The following is a 21,889-nucleotide window of genomic DNA, read 5'->3' on the forward strand; positions in this document are numbered from 1 at the left end:
ATAATTCTGCCTGTATTGGAAGGCCTCCACTGAAGGGAAACCTTCCGCCTCCTAAGGTGGTTTATTTCACTATTGGATTGTTCTAATTTTTGGGAAAATATTATCAGGCCTAGATTTGCCTCTCTGGACCTTCCACCCAGGGTTCCTGGATCTGCCTTTCATACCGAGAAGAGCTGGTCCAATCCCTTTTCAATATGAGCCCTTTAAATGTTTATAGATAGCTCTCATCTCTTTTCCAGTTCTTTCAACCAATCCTCATGGGAATGGGAACCAGTGCCTTCTCTATCCCAGTTGCCCTCCAGCATTAGACTGTTTGCAAAGAGATAATAAATTAAAACCAGCCCAGCTAACCAGTGACACTAACAGACGCCATAATTAATTGTGGAGTCCTATCAGTACACAATGCTTGTACACAGCCTTATTCTATCTGTACTATTTCCCCACACCAATCTATCTAAATACACTGATATTAAACCAACCTTCCTCAAACATTGTTTCTATCACATAGTGCCAGGATTTAAGGAACTAATATTAACAACATCTAAAGCTCTCATTAACTTCATCTCTAAGCCTCTACTACCTCTATAACTTAACCTCTCATCTTCTTTCATAATTCTGTATCTGTTACTCAGTGATTTACAGTAGATAACTATTTATGTGGCTTGATTTCAGGGGGCCCCCTGCTCTGCAAAATCTCCCATTTTTCTGACTGATGCCTTGCATTTTCTTAAAAATGATTTGAGAAGGCAAAGCCTTCTAATACACAATTAGAGATAAGGTTTAAAATGCAAACATACCAATAATAATGACAATGATAATAATTCTTTAAGTTTTGCAAAGCAATTTTCCCAAACAATCTTACAAAATCCACTGTACCACTAATTTTAGAGATGAGAAAACTGAGTTTCAAGTGACTTGCCCAAGGTTATACATCTAGTAAGCATCAGAACTAGACTTTAAAACTAGATCTTTTCTAATTTCAGGTGCAATGGTCTTTCCAGTATATCATCCTCCCTCTCTGAAAAGGGCAAAATAGATTGTATTAACTAAACCAAAGGGAACAAATAACTATTCCTCTCCTTCAGAATGCCTACAGGAAAAAGTTCAAATTCCCCAAGCTGGCACCTCTTTGCCTTGCCAGAGTTCTCTCCCATTAACCCCCTCCCCTCATGGGAAACCTCTATTTCAGTCAAACCAGTTAACTGGCTTGTATCATGAACCTGCCCTGTGCTATTCATCTTGTTCTTTTCAAGAATGCCTTCTGCCCTTTCTTCCTCTCCACCTATCACAACCCTCCTCCAAATTGCATCTTTCTCTGGAAATTTTCCTGATCAGTTGCCAAGCACTAATCTATCTTGTCATCAAAATATTCCATGCTCAGCATCAAGTGTTGATCTACTTTCTAAGTAGATCTTAGGCAGTGCACTTGGTCAGTCACATGACTAACAACAGAGTTCCCTTTTATCAATTTCCACCCCTGAAAATCAGTTGGTATGTCCTCTGGAGCTGCCTGTAGGCCACACTTCTGCAGTTTCATGTGGTATAGAATCCAAAAGCCAAATTAGATTGAGCCTCAATCATCCCATTATCTTGTTATAACCTAGTTGTGGCTTAGATATCTTTTGCCTATGTCAGTCTTACTGACCCTAAAACATAGCCACGCATTTAGCCAAGGTAAAAGGCAACAAAACAAAAACCTTTACTACTGGATCTAGGGTTTTAATGAAAATAGAGGAAAGAGCTAGAGGAAGAAAAGACATTTACAAAAATGGTTCTCAAAATTTAGACAAAAAATAGTTGGGCAAACTTTATAATTAATTGGTCCATTCATAGCATTTATAACATCCAAGAAAAAAGTGAAACTCTAGGAATGATCCACTCAAATAAAATTCAATTTTTGAAATGCTGATGATACTATAAAATTTACTAAATTTACCATGGTTGCTGTCTTTCCCCCCTCAGGCTCTGACTTGGTTCTTCAAGTGTATGATCTTTAGACATTCCTGGATTTATCACTGCATTAGGATCTGCAGCTTTTACCCCCATGGCTAACTGATTTAAGTGCTCACATTGTCGTGAAAGCTTCAAGACCTGTAGAGTTAAAGTGAAAACTTCAGCAATTTTATCTTATACTCTTTCATAAATTATGCAATTAAACCCTCTATTAAAAGCTATGTAATTCTTGCTATGAGAAGTGATACCCTTAAACTACAAGAAACAGAATCCACATGGATGTCATTGCCTTGCCAGAGATCTTCTCAAGCTGATTTGGACTTGTACAACCAAGCCTCCACTGTTGTCTAATCACAATGTGATGATGACCATGAGTTTTTGCACAAACCAACCTACTTTGTTGTACTTTGGGACCAGCTTAAAAATTTCCCTCCTTCTAAAGTCTCTGCTAACACATACTGCCCCTAACTTCCCCCAGTGTTCTGTTATAACAAATGGAGGAATTCAGTTCTACCTAGCCACATGTGCAGGAGGACATATATAAGAGGGAAGGACTAGATTCTGCCTGGGGTGCCCCGTAGGTTAGGAAACCTCAAGATGACAGATATTCTGCCCAGAATACCCACCCCCAAGCCTGCAGAAAATAGCAGACATTGACTAAACCAAGCCAGAGAAGTAAAAAAATACAGAGGAAACCAGGGCAGGGGCCCATTGCGTGAGACTTTACTGGGCCTAAGGGAAATGGGAATGGCATCTAGATGGGATCAGTCCTGTCCCCCCAGAAGTTACTTGGGGCACAGACTGGGGCCATTGAAAAGTGAATTTCCCAATGTGGGAGGAAGTTGAGATAGCTTTGAGGTCCAACCCTGAGAAGTACACCCACTATCAAAGAGGAAGGAGTCCGAAAGTGAGCAGTGGGGAAAGATAAAGGGGAAAAGACCAAAACTATGAAAGATCACAGAAGGGAGAAAAGTCAGTTAAAAACCTAAAGCAAACAGATAAATCAACAGGGCAGATATGAAAATCAAAAGGAAGATGACTACCAAGATATCTAAGAGGGCAAATATCTCTTAACAAATATTGCAAGGCAAAGAAAATGAAAACAATATTTGAAACACAGAACCCCATGAATTCCCAAGTGAGTATGGAACCCCAGCAAGAATTTCCAGAATGGTTCAAGACAGAAATCAGAAGCTTAAGAGAAGAATTTAGACGACAGCAAATGGCAAAATTAATAGTCTGTACAGCAGAAAAAATTAGTAGAACAGAAAAAAACTTGAATCCACAATGGGGAGCATCTCCAAAGAAGATATAAAGCAGTATTAAAGTAACACTGAAAAAAACATATGTGATACAAGCAAAACACGTTGATCTTGAAGTCAGGATGTAAAGAGACAACTTAAGGATCACACACCTCCCAGAAGAATATGGCAAGTCAAGAAACCTGAACACCATGATGCAAAAAATATTATAAGAAAGCTGACCATAACGATTGAATACAGAAAAAAGCATTAACCAAAAGAATCCACAAATTGCTTTCAGGGGAAAAAAAAAACAAAAAAAAATTCTTTAAACTTCAAGAAACATAGTGAAATTTAACAGTTCTAATGACAACAAATTTTTCATGCTATCAAGAAAAAACCCTTCAAATTTAATAGAACATAAATTCAAATAACACAAGACTATTTTGCACCTACCAAAAACTTCAGAAGGCAATGGAATTACATAGTCTGAAAAGCAAAAAAGCCTAAAATGCAAAACTGAGTTTAATCATCAATGAAAAAAGAGGTATTTGAAGCATTCCTCCTTAATACAGAGGCAAAGACTTGTAATGAGTATGCTTCCCTGCTTTATCTGATTATTTATGTTCAGAAAGAGTTTGGCCTAATGGTCCACACAGGAAAAATTAAGTGGATGAAGAATGTCTGTTGTCCAGATTATGACAGTGCAATTTAGATGGACAATTTATAAAGCTTTTCCATCAGCAAATATGCATATACAGGCACCCTGTAATTTTCAGGAGAAAGTGAAGCTGTCCTCAAGCATGCTGAGTAGAGAATTTCCATACCTCTGGGGAGAATTCATGGGGTCACATAAGGATGAGCAAGCATGGATGAGTTCTGATTTGCATCACTCAAAGAATTTTCCAAATCTATGAGATCAGAGACCCATTTGAGCATTTAAGAACTCTTTATTTTAATGGCAGCTAGATGATACAGTACACAGAGTACCAATCCTCTGAGTTCAAATTTGGCTAGTGGTGTGACCCTGGGCAAATCATTTAACCTTGTTTGACTCAGTTTCTTCATCTGTAAAATGTGTTGAAGAAGGAAATAACAAACCATTCCAGTATCTTTGCCAAGAAAACCCCACTGGGGTCATGAAGAGTTGGACACAACAGAAAAACAACTGAACTGAATGGAAAAAATGTGCTTAAACTAATACTACGGAAAAATAAACCAGCTTGCATGAAAGAGGTATGGAAAGATACTGAAATATACTTTATTCAACTGTGACTATGATTTTATCAATATGAGAACTATCTTCAACAAGGTGAATCACAACTCTACTACACATTCTTATCTTTTCTGATTCTTGTCCATGTTTTCCCAAAAATTCTCAAAAAAGGATCACCCCAACAGGCTGGAGGCCTTTAGACATTTTGTAGGCACTAGTTAAATATTCAACTACCCATTTGTTATCCTTCATTCTTGCTCCATGATTGGCCTACTTCCTTTTTCAATTATAAAATTCTTAGATAGTATATTTTATGTCATATTATGTACATAAGGCATCATTAGCAATGGGCCACATTATTGTGACCTAGGCTACTACTAGTATCATGTGAAATAATATTTGTAAAGTGCTTAGCACAATATCTGGCACTTGGTAGGTGCTTAATAAATGCTTGTTTTCTTCCTCCCCTTTTTAGACTCACCATATGTCTTGCCTTTGCCCTTTGCATTTGAATTTTCATTTTTCACAGATTATGATATTCCATAATTCACAGTTATATAAAGTCACAGGAAGATGACCGGTGTTTAAAATATGGGGTTTTGTAGGGGCTCCACATTTATAGAGAATCTCTCATTTAGATTCTGCTGTATAGGACATTTTCCATGATAGTGGTGAACACTTTTGGCAAATAAATAGTCTTCTGTGTCATGCCTCACTTGATAACAATAGTAAAGAGTATAAATGAACAAAGTCATTTCTGCGATTACACCTATCAGGTACTCTTGTATTATTTTAATATATGTGTGGGAGACATCTTGCTGGAAGAAAGCTGGCTGAGTTTTTCTTTATGAGTCAAATGCTTATTTGTAATTTTGTAATTACTGAAAAATAAATCAAAGCATAACTCTCAGTTAATTGTGTAACTATGAAGATGTGAGTGGCTGGAGAAAATTAGAAAAGCCTGCTCATACAGTTCTCATTTTTTCATCAAGAATAACCAATATATTTGCTATCCAAGGATATCACCGCATTTTCAAAGAAAGAGATTAGAAAATAGGAACATGGCTTGATAGCTGCTGGCTGATGTCCCCTCAATTATTTGTGAAGGCCCCATAGTAGCACAGTGGATAGAGCATTGGACTCTCAGGAATTCTGAATCTCACTGGGTTTGAATTCCACTTCAGCAACTTTGCAAAGTGCTTTTCAAATCTTAAATTACTATGCAAGTGTGAGCTATGACTATGATTTCTCTGGTAATAAGAATGCCATCCATGACTTTTTCTTATTCCTTTTTTAACCACTCCTCCAGGCATTCTGATAATCAAACCTACAGTACTTCCAAAATCACATCTGCTCCAGCATGGTTTTCTTCTGGGAATTCTTGAGCTAGTCCACCAGCTCTTCCCAACTTCATCTCACGTGCCATTCCCATTTCCTCAGAAAATACAGAGTACTAAGGTATTGGAGTCCAAACTCAGCATTAGTTACACTGTCATCAATAAATTAATTAATGAATATATCACTATAGAAAGCTGGCCACTCTCTGTCATTTTCTGTCCACTTGCTACCCTCCCAACAACTTAATCTATAAATGCTCTTTGCATGCTCCGGTTTAGTTAAGTTTTACACCATGCTTTCTATTTACTTATTTTCCCCTTGTGCTTTGTGCTTTGGCCGGGGGGCGGGGGGACGTGCATTGCTATAGGTATCTACCATCTTCTTCAATTAAATGTTCAAGGATGTCAACAGAGCCCTGCCTTCCCCAACTAGCTCATCCATATCAATCTTCTCTGGTACTATCCTCCTTGCCTACCTGGCCTAAAATCCCATGTCTTAGAGTTCTTTCTCTTAATTGAGGACAAAAAAAAGATTAGGGAGCATGGGGAGGTAACAGAAAATAACTATTAAAGTGTGTTGCTATCAGAGAAGGGAGAAGAATAGAAAAGGAAGGGAGGCCTCTCCATGAAAATATTATTATCCATGATTACTTCAGCATAGATTAGTTAAATAGGTTATCAAGCTGTCACTTTATAAACAATGACTATGGAATTGGGAGGAGGATGGGCAGTAAGCATGTTTTGGTGGGAGGGAGGAAAGGTTCAGAGGATGTTGTCTGAGTTGGTCAGCCTGGATACAAGCATCACAGCAGGAGGCTTGGATGAGCTGGGGACATCATTTATTCAACATACATTTATTAAGTGCAAAGCTATCTGTTAGATGCTGGGAGAAATTTAGTTTAGCAAAGACATGGTCCCTGCTTTCCTGGAGCTCTTCCAGTTTTGTAGCTCCATGAAGTTCCCTAAAGTCAGGGTGTAGGTTGGCATCTACAAGCTATGCCTCCATGACAGCTTTACCTAGAGCTGGCCAAATAGAACAGAAAAGTATGGGTCTGATTGTAGACAGTCTTTGGAGGCTGTTGAGAAGAAGGAGGATGATGGGGACTATTGAGATCTAAATGTTTTCAACCAAAATGATAGGAATGAAAGGAATTTTGTTCTTAAGAAATGTCTTCTCTTCAAGTTCAGAGTTTTGTTTTTGTTTTTGTTTTGTAGGATTATCTTTTATTTAGTATCTTTAGTTTTCAATGATAGTAGCAAAATGTTCACTATAACATGAATCTTTTTCTCTCATATCCACTTGTATGTAGCATATGAATATTTAATGGATAACTAAACTACATTAGGAAATTGGGAACAAAACTCTGTGAAGAGTATAAAACTTCAGAACACATTGTTTTAATCCTACAAAAAAAAATTTTTAAAAACAGAACCCCTGAAATCACACTGTGAAGTAAGCTTTTAACATGGACCTGGTTCTGGCTCTGTTCCTAGAGCCATTCTTTAACTTTAAGAAGAAACTTGGGCTCAGCCATACATTTAGACATTTTCCAATTACCTTGTGCTTTTAACCTGAACCTTTTAAACTAGAGATATTTAAGATATCCTTTTAAATTAGTAATCTTCCCAAAATGAATTCAGTGGGGAACTAATCTGAGATCAAGATTTTTTTTAGGGATTCAATCTTCATTGTGAGTATAGATTGAATCTTGAATTTTATAGTGAAAAATTCAAATTGACATATCCTAAAATATACAACACATTATCCCAACACCCTTCCTCATGCTTGCAGACAGTTCTGATTTCTAAACTAAATCTCATTTGCTGAAATTTAAACTTGAAGCCCTGAGAAGCCACGGGGCCTGGGACTTGAACCTAGGAGGAGTTTTATCTTAGAAGTGGAACTGTGATCTATAGGAACTGAGGTGGTCAAAGCAGAAGGGATTATGCCTATCACATGTTGGGAAAGTAAGTTTGTATATTTTTTATTATACCTTTTGAAGTAAATATTTCTGTGTAAAAGCTAATCTGACTGTAAATGGTTAAATGGAACTGAGGTTCAGGGGACCACCCCTTGCAATTGGAGAATACCATTGGTAGAGATTGGAGGCATTTGCAGAGAGCCTACTCACTCCCCTTATGTGTTTCAGAGAACTCTGGGGGTGTGGTGAAGATAAAATTTATCTGGTCTTCAGACAGTGAGGGCAGGGTAGTCTGTTATACTTATAAATGTTATATCCCACCATCTCCCCAAGTAGAATACAGGTTCTTGAAAGCAGGGACACACATCCTCAGCACCTTGGCCCCCAATTGGAGAGGGGGGAGAGTAGCACAGGAGAATTCCTCCCAGATCCTTCACCATTTAAGGAAGGTATCCAGGAGTTCTCTTCATCATTTCCCACCCTGCTACTTTCCTGATTTCATCATCTCCAGAAACCCATCATTCTGCAAGATGAAATCAACTCAGAAACTCTCACCTCCTCAGATAAATTCCCACACTGCTGACTGGGCATCAGGACTTCATCACGTCAGTGACCTGCCTGCCTCCCCCTTGCCAGCTTCTTTTCATGGGTTGTCTCCCCCGTGTGATTGTAAACTCCTTGAGATCAGGGACTCTCTTATGCCTTCCTTTGTATCCCCAGAGCTTAATATACTGCTTGGCACACAGCAGCTGCTTAATAAATGTTTATTGACTACTGACTGTTATTATACTCCAAAGAAATGGAAATAAGGGGTTGTGTGACAAACAATGAGCATACAATTACTTGTTCATTAGAGCTCACCTTTGTTTCTAAAAAAGCATTCTCTCTTTGTAGTACTTCATATGCTGTGAAAAAAAAATGTTTGTCTTCTCTTTCCCCTTGAAGACTTTGAATTTTATTAAAAAGATACAAAAGCTCTGACTTTGATCTTTCTAATTCCTGATTAAGAAATGAAAATAGTAGAATAAAATGAGACTATTTCCCCACACATAATATATAAGGTTTTCTAAAATAGAATTCTTAAAATTATCCCAATCAGAGATTTATTATCCTTCTAACACATTTTACTGGCAAAGTCCTCTCTTAATCACTGGTTCAAGAATCACTTAAAATCAATGATTAAAACTGCTATTTTTGTAAGTTTTCAAAACTTATAAATTACAGAAAAGATTATCTGAAGCCCTGGATATGTTATTAATTTTTCTGCTATCCCAAAATAACTTAACAAAACATTTTCACTCACTTAACTGTCAGAATTCAACCAAAATCCCCTTGTAATTCTTTTCATTAAGGTGTTTAATTATGGTCTCCTATTTCTAAGGTGATACAACAAATAACATGATGCTTGACAGGTGGGGTGGATAGGTAACAGGAGGGTCAGTCTGGGATACCAACTTTATGGCGAGGGGTACAGCTTAAGAAAGTAATAAAGTTGATTAAAATCATGTATCAGAGTATTAGTACTTCATGAGCATATACAATGTACACCTCTGAGGTAGAAATTTTTAATTTCTCTGAAATTCTGAGATCAATAAGTAGTGCTGGGACAAATTGTAGGAGGTGATGTGGCAGCAGCTCTATTAGCACTATATCTATAGCCCCAGGTGGGAAGATGAATCTGGGGCTGTCATCCTGAAATCAGTCAGGTTTGGCTTCAAAAGAAACTTCTCAAACCCTGACTTAAATGAAGCCATTTCCTGGTTTCTCCTCAAATGCAGACCATTCAACCTGACAGACTTTTCCAAGATGGCAGGACAAGATGCTAAAAAAAGAGGAGTACACCCATTAATACAGGACAGTTGGCAACACCAATACACTACAATAATAATAAAGAGCATGCCACCCAATGGACTGTTGTGCAGCTGTGCAAGTTAGGGAACTAAGTTAAAGAATACTGGATCCGGTCCATTGTTATTACTAACAATTTATGTTCTATATGCTTTTCATTTTATGATTCATTCAAGAGAAATAAAACAGTGAATTTTCTAAGCAAGAAAATGTGACGCTTCCAATAATGTACTTAATGATAAAATACCTGACTTTCAGCCTGCAAAACCTTCTGTGCCTTTTTAAGGTCAGATGACAATTGTTTTCTCCATGCTTTTTCTTCTGATAACTTACTTTCAAGTACTTCAATTTCCTCTTGGTTCATTATCACTATCTGTAAAAATGATCTTTCATTATAAATGCTATCCACAAAACAAAAGTTTCTTCCAATAAACTCTGAAGATAAACACGTACTACCTAAGCTTCATAATCAGCTGATTAAGAAAAAATTGGCTTATACTACCCAAGTTCATTTGTATTATAAAACCAAATTAATTTACAATTTTTTTTAAAATTGCCAAGTGGACCTAATTTTTTTCGCATCAGAAGAGCACAACATTCTCTCCCCAACTAGAAAAGCTACTTGGGGAAATGATCAATATTAAATGACTATTCCATGTTTACAGAATACGAATATGTTTTCATTAAAGTCAAAGAGCCAATGAAATACCCCTCTCCACTCCCAAGTACATAGCTGTCAAGTAAATCAAACAGTACAGGCAGATGCAAGGATACAATAACAAACTCTGACAGTACACCTTTTTCTAGACTCCACTGAAACCCAGCCCTGCCATTTCTCTGTGTGCACCCTACTGGTACAGCTCCAACCCCCCTCTTTTAAGTAAGTACCTTTTCAATGAGCTATCCTCCACAGAGACAGCATTCTGTAGCAACTAATTTCACCCAAGGCTGGTGAATTGTTGACTGAAGGGCATTGACCTGTTTTTCTTTTTCCTAAGTTCTAATATTCAGCCTGGGATCACACCTTTGCAGTTCTTACCTCTTGGAAGTCTTCTGCTTTTGTAACAGTTCCTTGACTTTTCATAACGGTATCTCTTTTGCCTTCTTGTATTTTGGATAACTCAGTCTCTAAGCTGGAGATCTTAACCCAAATAAATCATAGGTAAAAATACGTATATTTGTCATTTAAATTCCATAAACGGTATTTTAGCACACACTAAATTCCAACTTTGAGAAAATGAAGCAGGATCCAAAGCTACATCCATTCTCTAACTGTTGACTGATCTTAGGCTGCTCCACAGAGATTCCCTCCTACTAACAAACCCCATCTCCTACTTGGCTTTGGATCCTTGGTTGATGTGTTCTGGGGCCCACACTGTCCCATTTTGGAGTCTTTGCTGCTGCTCATCATCTGGGACCCAAAGGTAAGGAGTGGAACAGGATCATCAGTGAAGCATTAGAACAACATATGATATCATCAGTATAAGGCCAAATCTTTGCATTCTAATCCCAACTCTGACTTTGGTTGCTGTGCACAAGCTGCTATTTCTCTGAATCTCATGTTCAGCAGTAATACTTACTTCAAGGATCCATGATTTCATCAGCGTGGATACGCAGATTACAAACCCTCCATGCCTTAGTAGATGGTCTTCACGAGTTGCTGTGGCCAAAACAATCCTTCACCTGGTGGCCAGCCTTCTGGTGATAAGCCTTTCCGAACCTTAGCTAGGATGGCTCTCAAACAAAAGACAGGCCCTCCTCCAGGCCCATATACAAAGTCCTTCCAGCTTGATAGGACCTGTCACAGTTCGTAATCCACTGGAATAGCCTTCAAGACCCCCCAGGTCACCTCCATGAGGCATCAGACTAGGACTTTAGCAGCAATTCAGCATTAATAAGATACAGAGAAAAATTCTCAGTTGATGAATGAGGACATGTGGAAAAGTTAATGCCTAAAAAATGCTATTTTTAAAACTGTTACTAAAAGTAAAAAGTATAAAAGTAATATAAAAATTATATAAAGTATAAGTATAAAAGCTACAAATGTTAAAATCTTATTATCTTATAATAGTCAGTGGTACAGTCAAGAGGCCCATTTAGAAATATTACTGATGTCTTATGTACACTGCACAATTAGTTTGATACTTAAGAGAATATATTTTCATTGTGACAACTTTTCCCCCATATTAGATAGCAGACGTACTGGGAGATGCCTCTGCATATCTACAGTGTGGTATAAATGGGTTCTGATCTCAGCTCTGGCATTAACTTACTGTGTAACCTCAGGTGATTCATTTATATCCTCTAAGCCTCAGTTTCCTCATCTCTTTAACAAGAGAATTCAACTAGATGGCCTCTAAGGGACTTTTCAGTTCTAATTATCTAGGTTCTTTAGACCTAGTTCCTGCTCCAAGGTCACACGTGGCCTTCCAGGTCCGCAAGTGTGGCCCTTTGACCGAATCCAAACTTCACAGAACAAATCCCCTTAATAAAAGGATTTGTTCTGTAAAACTTAGACTCAGTCAAAAGGCTGTACCCAAGGACCTAGAAGGCCACATGTGGCCTCAAGGCTGCAGGTTCCCCACCCCTGCTTAGATATTTAATGAATACCTATATTTACCTCAATCTCATCACTACACTGACTGAGACACATGGAGAACGGATGGGGAAAACACTGACTTAAAATAGGAAAAATTTGAAAAAAGACAGCTTATTCAATAGATGTCTTTGACACACCAAGAACAGGTGTATTTTAAGCAACTTATACTTCAGGAAGACAAAGGATAAAGCAGGAAAATTTAGCAAAAGGGCAGCAAAGAATGGATAGCAGTGGGTTATCATAATTTCTGAAGTATAGCTGAAGGTAGCCCACCTCACCTTTCAGCAGAGCAAACAAAGTGGAGGGTCATAGACCTTGCTGGGAAATTTGTCTCATCAGCTGGGGGTAGACACCAACGGCTCAAGAGAGAGGATAACAGCTCAGAATTCTATGCTCTGAATGTTCCACTCTCCTTCCTCACACACAGGAAGGAGAGTAGACCCCTATAGGGGCATGTATAAGGATCTGGTGCCACAAGATTGTTAAAGCTAAGACTATCAATCCTACAACAAGAAACCCACATTTGAATAACACCGTCAAACATAAGTATTGGATCTCTGATTAAAGTGTGACATCCAAAATCTATAGGAAACTGACACAAATAGATAAGAGACATTCACTAATAGAGAAGTGGCCAAAGGATTTGAACAACAGTTTTCAAATGAAACATAAATTATAAATAGCCACTTGAAAAAATGTTCAAAATCACAAATAACCTGAGAAATGGATAAAGACAACACTCAAATACCAAACCTCCATACTATGCTACATTACAAGCTACCAATGAAGCTAAAAAAAATGAGAAAACTCCTTGTTGGATTGGTTGTGGGCAGGCACCCTGGTAGAGCTGTGAATTAGCTCATGTGTCCAGAAAACAATTTGGAATTAAGCACGAAAAGATGCTAAATTGTTGCTGTTCTGACAAAGAAATATTGCTATTGGGACCACATCCCAAGGAAATTTTTGACAGCCATTAATGAAAATAACCCATATATGACCAACAATTTAGGAATTATGATTACATTATTTGTATATGAACTCAAAGAAGTCTAACTATTCTGTGAAGCATAACTATTCTGAAATAGTCTGAGAAGTATGGGAAGACAAACAGATGCTGAGTGAAGCCAAAGAACAACACACACAATGACTGTAATCATATAATCAAAGGCATCATGGAGAGGCAAACTCTGGTCAAATACAACGATCAACTGTAGAAACTGCCAAAACGAAAGGACTCATTCTTCCACTATGTTATCCAGAACCAAAATGTTTTCTTGGAGAATGTTCTTTGTAAAGAGGTTTGTATGGGTGTTAGGAAGTATCACAGTAAGACAAAATGTATCGATTTGTAGAAAAATATATAAATTTCAGCTCTCTAACTTTAGTGTTTGCCACTCAATGGCTCACAATTCCTTGAATTTCATAGTTCTACTAAGCTCAAACCCAGGACAAATTCAGTGACTTGCCATTAGAGATCCAACATGACAACAGTAAAATTGGAAACAAAATTTCAGAGTACCAACCCTTGAGACAATGACAGAAGTTTGAGCTGTGCAATGTACCAGTCTGTCACAGATGCCAAATATGTATCAAGGAGTAGCTGGAGGTGATTACCTGGGATGGTGAGTTAATCATCCTTATTCTATTAAGGGCTATTGTATATTCTGATGCTTTCCTGTATAATTCCAAATTTCAAGTTTACTCTAGCTATAGTAAGGCATTGTAAATCTTAAATCCTGGTGGAGAATGTAATAATCAGAGAAAGGCTTGAACTGGTTATCCTGTGAGGGTGGATACTTTGCTAAGGACCCTGGGAGTTGTCTTTTCATAGTCTCAGAAGAGACAGAACTCTCATGTAGTTAGGTTTGAACCATGCAGGGTTATGGCAGCCTGGGAAGTATTTTAACTACTTGGAAGGAAGATAAAGAGCATAAAGACAGCAACAGATGGAAGATGTTTTCTGGGAGACTGACTCTAGTCCCTGTAGCAGCTGGAGCTTCTTTCTTTCCCTAGCTTGCTGCTCATCATATAAAGAAACCCGGCAGGCAATCCAAGAGCTATGCCTGTCCACTTAGAAAAGCTGCAGGGACGACAGTATCCTGCTGCTGCCTCTACAGAGTCAGCATTGTTTACTGCTAAGCGTTTCCTTCCTCTTTTAAATTCGCCAACTGGTTGCTTATATTCCAATGATGTCCTGCTAGATAAAGATAACTTTACTACATTCTGAATTAATCTTTGCTAGTACAGAAGGTGGATGAGGGAGAAAGTTGATAGGTAACTAGCTACACAGAATTCAATTGGCTGGAAAACATTTTAAAAGATCACCTGGGGGCTCAGAGCTTTTTATGAGTTTTATTAATAATCTGTATTTCTAAGCTTTCTAATTCTGTAGAGAAAAGAAGCCATATGAAACTAGTATCTTTGCCCTGGGCTGAAATCTCTTGAGCTAATCTCTTTGTGTCCTTGCTGACTGGAAACAGAGACAGAGACCTCCCAGATCGCTTTGAATATGAAGACCTTTGGCCTTCTGTAGTTCTCTACTCCACCCAGGAGAGAGGGGAAAGGGAATATAGGATGCTTAAAGAGGGTCACCTCCTGAGACTGACACATGGTCAGAAAGATTCATTTCCAGCCATCCCACCTGCTCCCCAGGTCTCTACCTCCCCACACCTCCCCCCCACCCCCCACCAAAAAGAAGAGGGAAAAGTGTTCTTTGACTAAATTGCCTTTCACAGTGACATTTCCTGGGCAATGCTTTCCTTATTTATAAAATTTCCTTTTGATATATTAAGGCAGTGGGTTTGATGAGGATGGGATCTGGACCCCAAAAAGGAAAAACCCTGGACTTTCCCACCAGACCAAATCTCTGGTCGCCTGAGGCTATAATCCTATCAACTAGCCTTTCATTTTCGCCTAAACCCAATCTCCCAATTCTGTTACCAAGCCCTCCATTGTCTATTACCTCCAGATGGCCCCTGGCCACTCCCCACTTTTAATCCTATCTAGACTCCATTCTTTCTAGGCCAAGTGGGTTCTGTTCATCCTAGTTTACTGGCCACTCCCATCCAGGTCTTCCTTAGACCCCTCCTCCAGTCACCCCAAACTACTTGGCCACTCCTAGATCCCTTCCAAAGTCTTTCTGTATATAAAGTCCATCTTGTCTCCATTAAGGTGCTCAGATTCTTAAAATCTAGCCACTGCTCAGATTCCTTAAGAACCTAGCCAATAGCTCACGAATGTTCAGATTCCTTAAGAGTCTGGACGATATGGCAGATGTTCTAATAAACCTTGCTTTTGGCTGAAAGAAGGCTTGGGTCAAATTCATTTGGGCAGGACTCACGTCTCTTCCTCTCGATATTTTGGGGTCCCAGCACCCCTAAACTCCTAAACCTCAACAGGCTTATAGTGTAGAATTTGCACCATAGAGTGATGAATTTTAAGCCACAGAAACTTCCCAAAACAATCTCTACTAAGTTTATAGAGGTCCTACCTCTGTGTCTGGGGAGGGGTAACCAAAAGATGAAATTACAGGTCTTTGAAGAACTGTAGTAGTTACGGCTTGTCCAGTTAAGAGATTTTCCCCAGATTTCTAGAGGAGGTTTGATTCATAAGAAGTGCAAAGCTCTAAAAGTTAACCTGAGCCCTTGATGCTATGTGCATCTCCAGCATGAGATTTTGCTATCCATGGAGGTAAATTGAGTATAGAGTTAAACTACTTTTTTTGATTATGGGAACAGTGTAACAATTTATATTATGGAGTACAAATTGAAGCATATTATTTTTCACTTTATTTTCCATGGTTAATATAGAAATATGTTTTGTATGACTCACATGTATAATGGGTATCATACTGCTTGCCTTCTCAAAGGGTGGGGAAGGAGTAAAGGGTGAGAGAAAATTTGGCACTCAAAAATTTTTAAATGAATGTTAAATTACATATATATAGTATGTACTGCCTTTTTTCCTTTTCTTCCCTGTGGTTGGGACACCAAAAGTCACCGAGCAGTTAGGAAGCTAATTAGCTGTGAGTATAATTACAGAATGGGTAACTGAGTTCTGTCTAAAGTACCCAGGTAGGAGAATACCAAATTGGTTGGGAGAGTTCAAGGAAGAAAGATGACACTTTCATGTTCATGGCAAGAGGACCCTCCAGGGCACCGATTAGAACCATGATCATAACTAAACATTCAGATAGGAACCATAGGATAGGATAAATTAATAGGCTATGGAATCTACCAATTTCTATTGGATGGTTTGTTTTATATGCATATTTGATTACCTTATCCCTATATATTCTGTTAGTATTTTTTTTCTTTTGAATAAACCTTAAATACACCACACTAGTGTGGAGTGTATGGCAGTAGGGGGAATAAAAGAAAAGGGGGATAGGCACTGGTGGAAGGGGACCCAGGGACATGGCAAAAGGCAATGAAGAAGTAATTAATGATTAGGTACATGAGATCTCTGAACCCAGTGTATCACAAAGGTCCTTGAAGGCTTAATATTTTGAGCCCAAGTTTAGAGACCAGCAAGGTTTAGAATACGTTAATTAAGAAGCCCTGGGCAAAATTCTCCTGGGTCCTGTGAAGAAGCTCATTCCCTAGAAAGCTGAGGTCTTCAGCAGGCATTAAGACTAGAGTGATCTTTCAGACAATGGTTATAGGAGTACTGGGTCAATTAAAAATAATATGTGCATTTTTCTTCTTTTCTGACATACTTTCCTTTGAAGTTTTTCAATATGATATTCAAAATGTTTTCTCTCTTCCTTGGTTTGATTTTGAGTCTCTCCCAAAAGAAGTTCTAATTCTTCATTCCGTTCCACTAAACGTTCATGTTCCTGCTCAAGCTTCTGGAACTTGTAAAGATCTGTATGCTTGCACTTTTGGTCTTCAATCACCTTTTTACATCTATAACAAAAATGGAGGGACCTAATATAGTTACATAGTAGCTTCATATGAAACACAAATGTCGAGTTTTTAATGTATTGAGGCTAGTATGTGTTAAAGATAATGCAGTAAGTATTCCCATAGGGAAGGGACAATGAATCACTCTTTAAGTATACCTAAAATTACCCTACAAATTCATTATTGCTTATTACTGATGAATGGTTAGGTAATAGAAGTCTCAGGTGCCTTTTGTGTCCCTAGAGTCTCTAGAACCTTAGAATTTTAAATTCAGAGAATAGTGACCCAAGAAAGTCCATAATTGCACCAAGTATGTGGGTTAGCTCAGAATCCTCCGGAAGAGCCTCTGTAGTATTTATATATCAGATAAGAATGTAGGGTGGTCATCAGCTTAAACCATATGGGTAGCAGAAAGCCACCATCTCCACATTTGCCTTGGTTTCTCAGGTAGGTGGCTAAATCATTAGCCAGCCATTTTGGATAGCAGGCTAGAATGGAACTGCTTAAAAGTCACAGGAACAAGAGCTAAGCAGCACAACTCAGAGGTAGCTCAAATTGTACAAGGCTTCACCTGTTCTGAGGAAAATAAGCTCAGAGCTATTACGATGTCAATATTTTTAAATTTTAAAAAATTTCCATAAAAAAATTCATTGCAAAAACTTGATGCATCTTCTATTGAAAGTACCTCATAGCCTATTAATTAGTTATATGGAAACATGGCATTGCCTTTTCCCCACAGAACATTTGTGGTCATCTTCAGTAAGGACAACATGACACCATATGTCAAAATGAGCCTCTGTCCAAGTAGAGAAAGTGCAGCTTGCCAAATGCAAATCAAGTGGCCTTTATTCCTAATCCAGGCTCTGAAACTTTTGTATTCTACCAAGTGTTTAGTACATTTGCATAGTGCACTATGTGCACTAGTATGTACACTTTTTCCAGTGTCTAGGATATAGCCATCACTCAGTGCATACTACTGAATGCCAGCGCCCAACTTCTTTTCAACTTCTATTCAATTCAAGCATCATTTACTGTGTGTCTTCAATTTGCTAGGGTTCTTCAAGGTACAACACTTAACACCTAAATTACTACCAAATTATTTCAGACACTGGAGAGACTAGAATCAAGAACAATAACATCGTAGTGAATTTGTAACTATTGGTATACATTAGTTATCCAGTTACTGGTCATGTAAAGTATTATTACCCAATATTAGTCATATAAACAGTAATCAATAAATACTTGCTACTTATTGACTTACTTATGGAAACTTTTTAAATTCTAATCAATGGATGATTCTAATTAGGATGATATAGCAAGTCTAATATCCATATCTGCATATCTGTATCTGTAGAATTTATCTTGTCATGGCATTTAGGCCATCTATCTGTCTGACAGTAAATTTGATTTCATGAGGGTTGGGGGCATACGTACACTGTACCTAAAAAACAAAATATTAGCATCTCTCTCCTAGAAAACAAAGATGGGGTAACAGAGACAGAGCTCCCCCAGATACCTAAGTGCTCCCCCAGAAGCCATGTGTACATTCCAGGGACAAAATGAGAAAAAAGTATAAGGGTATAAAGTACAGTATGTTATGTGGTCAAGCTCAGCAAACAGTGCACTATTGCAGTATTTTCATTAGATTCATTTGACATCATTACCACTTCTGTTTCCTTAATGACTTTTTTGGTGAGGCAGTTGGGGTTAAGTGACTTGCCCAGGGTCACACAGTCAGTAAGTATCAAGTGGCTAAGGCAGGATTTGAACTCAGGTCCTCCTGACTCCAGAGCCAGTGCTCTATCCACTGCGCCACCTAGCTGCCCCCCTCAATGACTTTTTGTTTCCACTTACTGATATAGAACAAGCTCCTTACCCCAAAAACTCACAGTTAAACATTAGTGTAAAGAAAAGAGACTTTTTACCCAAGATAGTTTTAATTACCTCTCCCTATTACTCAGGACAAATTGGATCTGAAAAGATTATCTAGTTCAAATACACATCTTTGCCTTTAAGCGAGATCACCGTAAGCCTCCTGATCCCATGCAGGCTCAGGGACAAGTGAGCTCTTTAGTGCCATGAGTGGCTCCATCCCTAGGCCAGCTTCCAATGCAGTGTAAAATGCAGTCACGCCCTCTCCTCTGCATTCAGACTTCCCTTCACACTGGACTGCTTGCAAGGCCTTTCGTGCCTACTTTGTGCTTCTCATCACCAAGGTTGCTCTAAGTTCTATAAGGAACCTTAGAGAATTTTATCTAAGAACAGCATATTCCATCCTCATCTCTCCTTGTATGGACACTGTTAACTTGTACTTAATAAAAGCTTGTGATCCAGACTTACTGCCCTTCATTTTTTCCTTCTTCATTTTACACCATAAATACTAGCTGGAAATTGCTTATAATGACAGCTCATTTGCTTCACAGAAATTTCTCTGTAAGCCAATCAGTGGCTCCCCTTGTCCTAGCCTGTAATAACAAAGAGGCTTATTTTGACCCTAGAATTGTAAGTTATGAGACTTTTCCAAGATAGATGCTATACTCATTTTAAAGACTTACAAGTAACAAAGACTTTTCCTTAACAGTCATTCCATTGTTTAACAAACCTATTTCTCTCTGTGACCAAAATGAAACCAGTCACAGTGACTGGGGAGTCAATATGAGGGGCTCCTTCTGTTTTGTTGTTTTTAATTAAATTTCAGAAGATGGTGACAAATAAGAGAAAATAGATTTAAACTAAAGTATGAGAATTTTTTAACCATGAAGAAAATAAAACATTAAAAAGATTACCAAGGAAAGCTGCACATTCTCCGCAGTAGGAAGGTCTCTGAAAATGGAAAATATTCTCATTTATGTACCAAGGCTCAGATGCCACCTATTTTGGAAGTAGGGAATTGGACTAGAATGATCTTTCCTAGGGCCATCTAGTCTCAGCATTTTATGAATGAGCTGTGATTGATCTTTCAGTGAAATTAATGGGTAAGAGAATGGACAGTGGCAGTATAGGACTCCATATCACCATCAAAGATAAGACATAATTACAAAGAAAGAAAACCATGTAAATAAGTCTGTAAGTAAGGAGGATTTTGTTATTCTTTTCAGATAATAGGTCCCAGGATCCATGGCCAAAATAGATAATATTTCCCACGAATTATGCGACTGTGCAGTAGAGATATAGGGATGACATAATGTATGCTTATGCTGTGCTAGGTCATGATGATATTGCTAAAGTTAACCTGTGAGGCTACTGTTGGCAATATGCCTTCTTTGTCTATTGCCTAAGTGGGCATTGGTCAGTAAGTGGGGAATCCATTCTGGGATTTGGGTAATGCACAGAGGAATGCATGTACCTGCCTTGATTGGCCCCCAAGGCTTGGGGGGAATCTGTGTGTGCCTCAATGGGCCCCCACTGAGGCTTCTGGCCCACCACTCTGAGCAGTATGATTAGGGAATGCTGTAGGCGTTGGTGCTCCCATTATCAGCAACCCTCTTGAGAAGACTAGAATAGAATAAAGTAAGCTTATTTAACCCCTCCAAAGCTGTCTTCCTATCTGTGCAGATCAAGAGTGAACCTGTTAGAGGCTGGAGCCTAAAAAATCTCCAGTGCCTCCTGTGTTGTTACTTGTCCTTACAAAGTCAGGACTGTTATTATGGTATTCTCTCTTACTACATCCATCCTCCCTCACTTAATTCCAATTCACTTGTATGTCCTGGCATCACCTCCCTGATGTTCTGCTCTTCTTTGAGAACAACAGACAAACAATCCTACTACTTTAACAGATGAGGATTAAAGGGGGCAGTGGTTTCAGACGGCGTTTCATTAACTCCCCAAATGTAGCATTGATAGCAAACTCTCTCTTCTTACAACAAGACAGTGTGGAGAGTAGGCAAATCAAGCAGTTTGAGCTTAGACCAGTCACACAGGCTTTTCTCCTCAATGAACCTCAGCTCTGTAAAGTAACAGTGGTACTTGTGCTGCCTGTTTCACAGAGATCATTGTAAGGAACATCTTACAAACACTAAAGTGTGAAATGAATAAAATGTGAAATGAAAAATTTTTACAAATTTTTAAAAATATCTATTTGAGGGGTTTTCAATGATTAAGTTTGAATGATGATGCCTGCTTGTGAATGGAGCCCCTGACAAACACTACAGTATGTGTATGATCGAATTGGGGACACAGTTTGGTTGCTCTGGATATCATCTACAATGTTCCTGAATGAGAGGTGGGAGGGCATGGAATTTGCAAGGCTGATTAGAGGTGTTACTCACTCATTTGGTCTAGACAGTGCAGTCCCTCTGAGGGAGCAAGAAGAGAAGGCAAAGAGGTTACTCCCCCCAGTCGTCTTCTTCCCCAGGAGTCGGTGATGGAACAAAGGGAAATAAAGACAGCAGCAGTCCCCTCCTTTTGCATGGTCGGCTGCTGGCAGCAACACGGGATGGGGAAGAAAGTGTGGGAGCAGTTTGTGCTTGTCTCCGATCACAAAGCTCACCTTTCATGGAATGTCTCATCACTGTTTTCATTTCTTTCTGCTTCGAGGTTGTCTTTGGCCATTATTTCTTTCTTTTTGTCCTGACAAATACATTTAAAATGACAAATAAGTTACGGAAGCATAAACTTGTCATAAACACCAATCAATCACCAAGCATCCATTAAGTGTGTATGTGCATGTGTAGGACACTCTGTTAGGTGCTAGAATGCAAAGACAAAAAACGAAACAATCCCTGCCTTCAAGGAGCTTACATTTTATCAGATTACAATCCATACATAAATACACAGAATAAATACAAAATGAAGACTCTTTTTAATGTCCCACATCACTCTGTACAAGGACCTCACTTACTCATTCTCTTGACCACAAAGAATCCGGAA

The 21,889-nt window shown here is 38.6% G+C and overlaps 1 protein-coding gene across 2 annotated transcripts in view; it reads right to left on the reverse strand.

Annotated features, from left to right (window-relative positions):
• Positions 1-21,573, reverse strand: part of CCDC30 (coiled-coil domain containing 30) — a 105,049-nt gene extending 83,476 nt beyond the window's left edge. Inside the window, exons 1-3 of one of the 2 annotated variants that reach the window (XM_027864731.1) lie at positions 9,765-9,890; positions 8,531-8,668; positions 1,937-2,091 (exon numbers count right to left, since the gene is read on the reverse strand). In XM_027864731.1, the coding sequence (XP_027720532.1) occupies positions 1,937-2,091; positions 8,531-8,668; positions 9,765-9,881 (410 nt within the window). In that variant the 5' untranslated portion in view covers positions 9,882-9,890. Of the gene's footprint in view, positions 1-1,936; positions 2,092-8,530; positions 8,669-9,764; positions 9,891-16,833; positions 17,024-21,509 lie in introns of those variants that run through there. The other variant, XM_027864732.1, reaches the window with a different exon arrangement.
• Between the last annotated feature and the right edge of the window lie 316 nt (positions 21,574-21,889).

The sequence above is a fragment of the Vombatus ursinus genome, unplaced genomic scaffold (assembly GCF_900497805.2).
Source record: "Vombatus ursinus unplaced genomic scaffold, bare-nosed wombat genome assembly UNPS02014775.1, whole genome shotgun sequence".
Classification (NCBI taxonomy): domain Eukaryota; kingdom Metazoa; phylum Chordata; class Mammalia; order Diprotodontia; family Vombatidae; genus Vombatus; species Vombatus ursinus.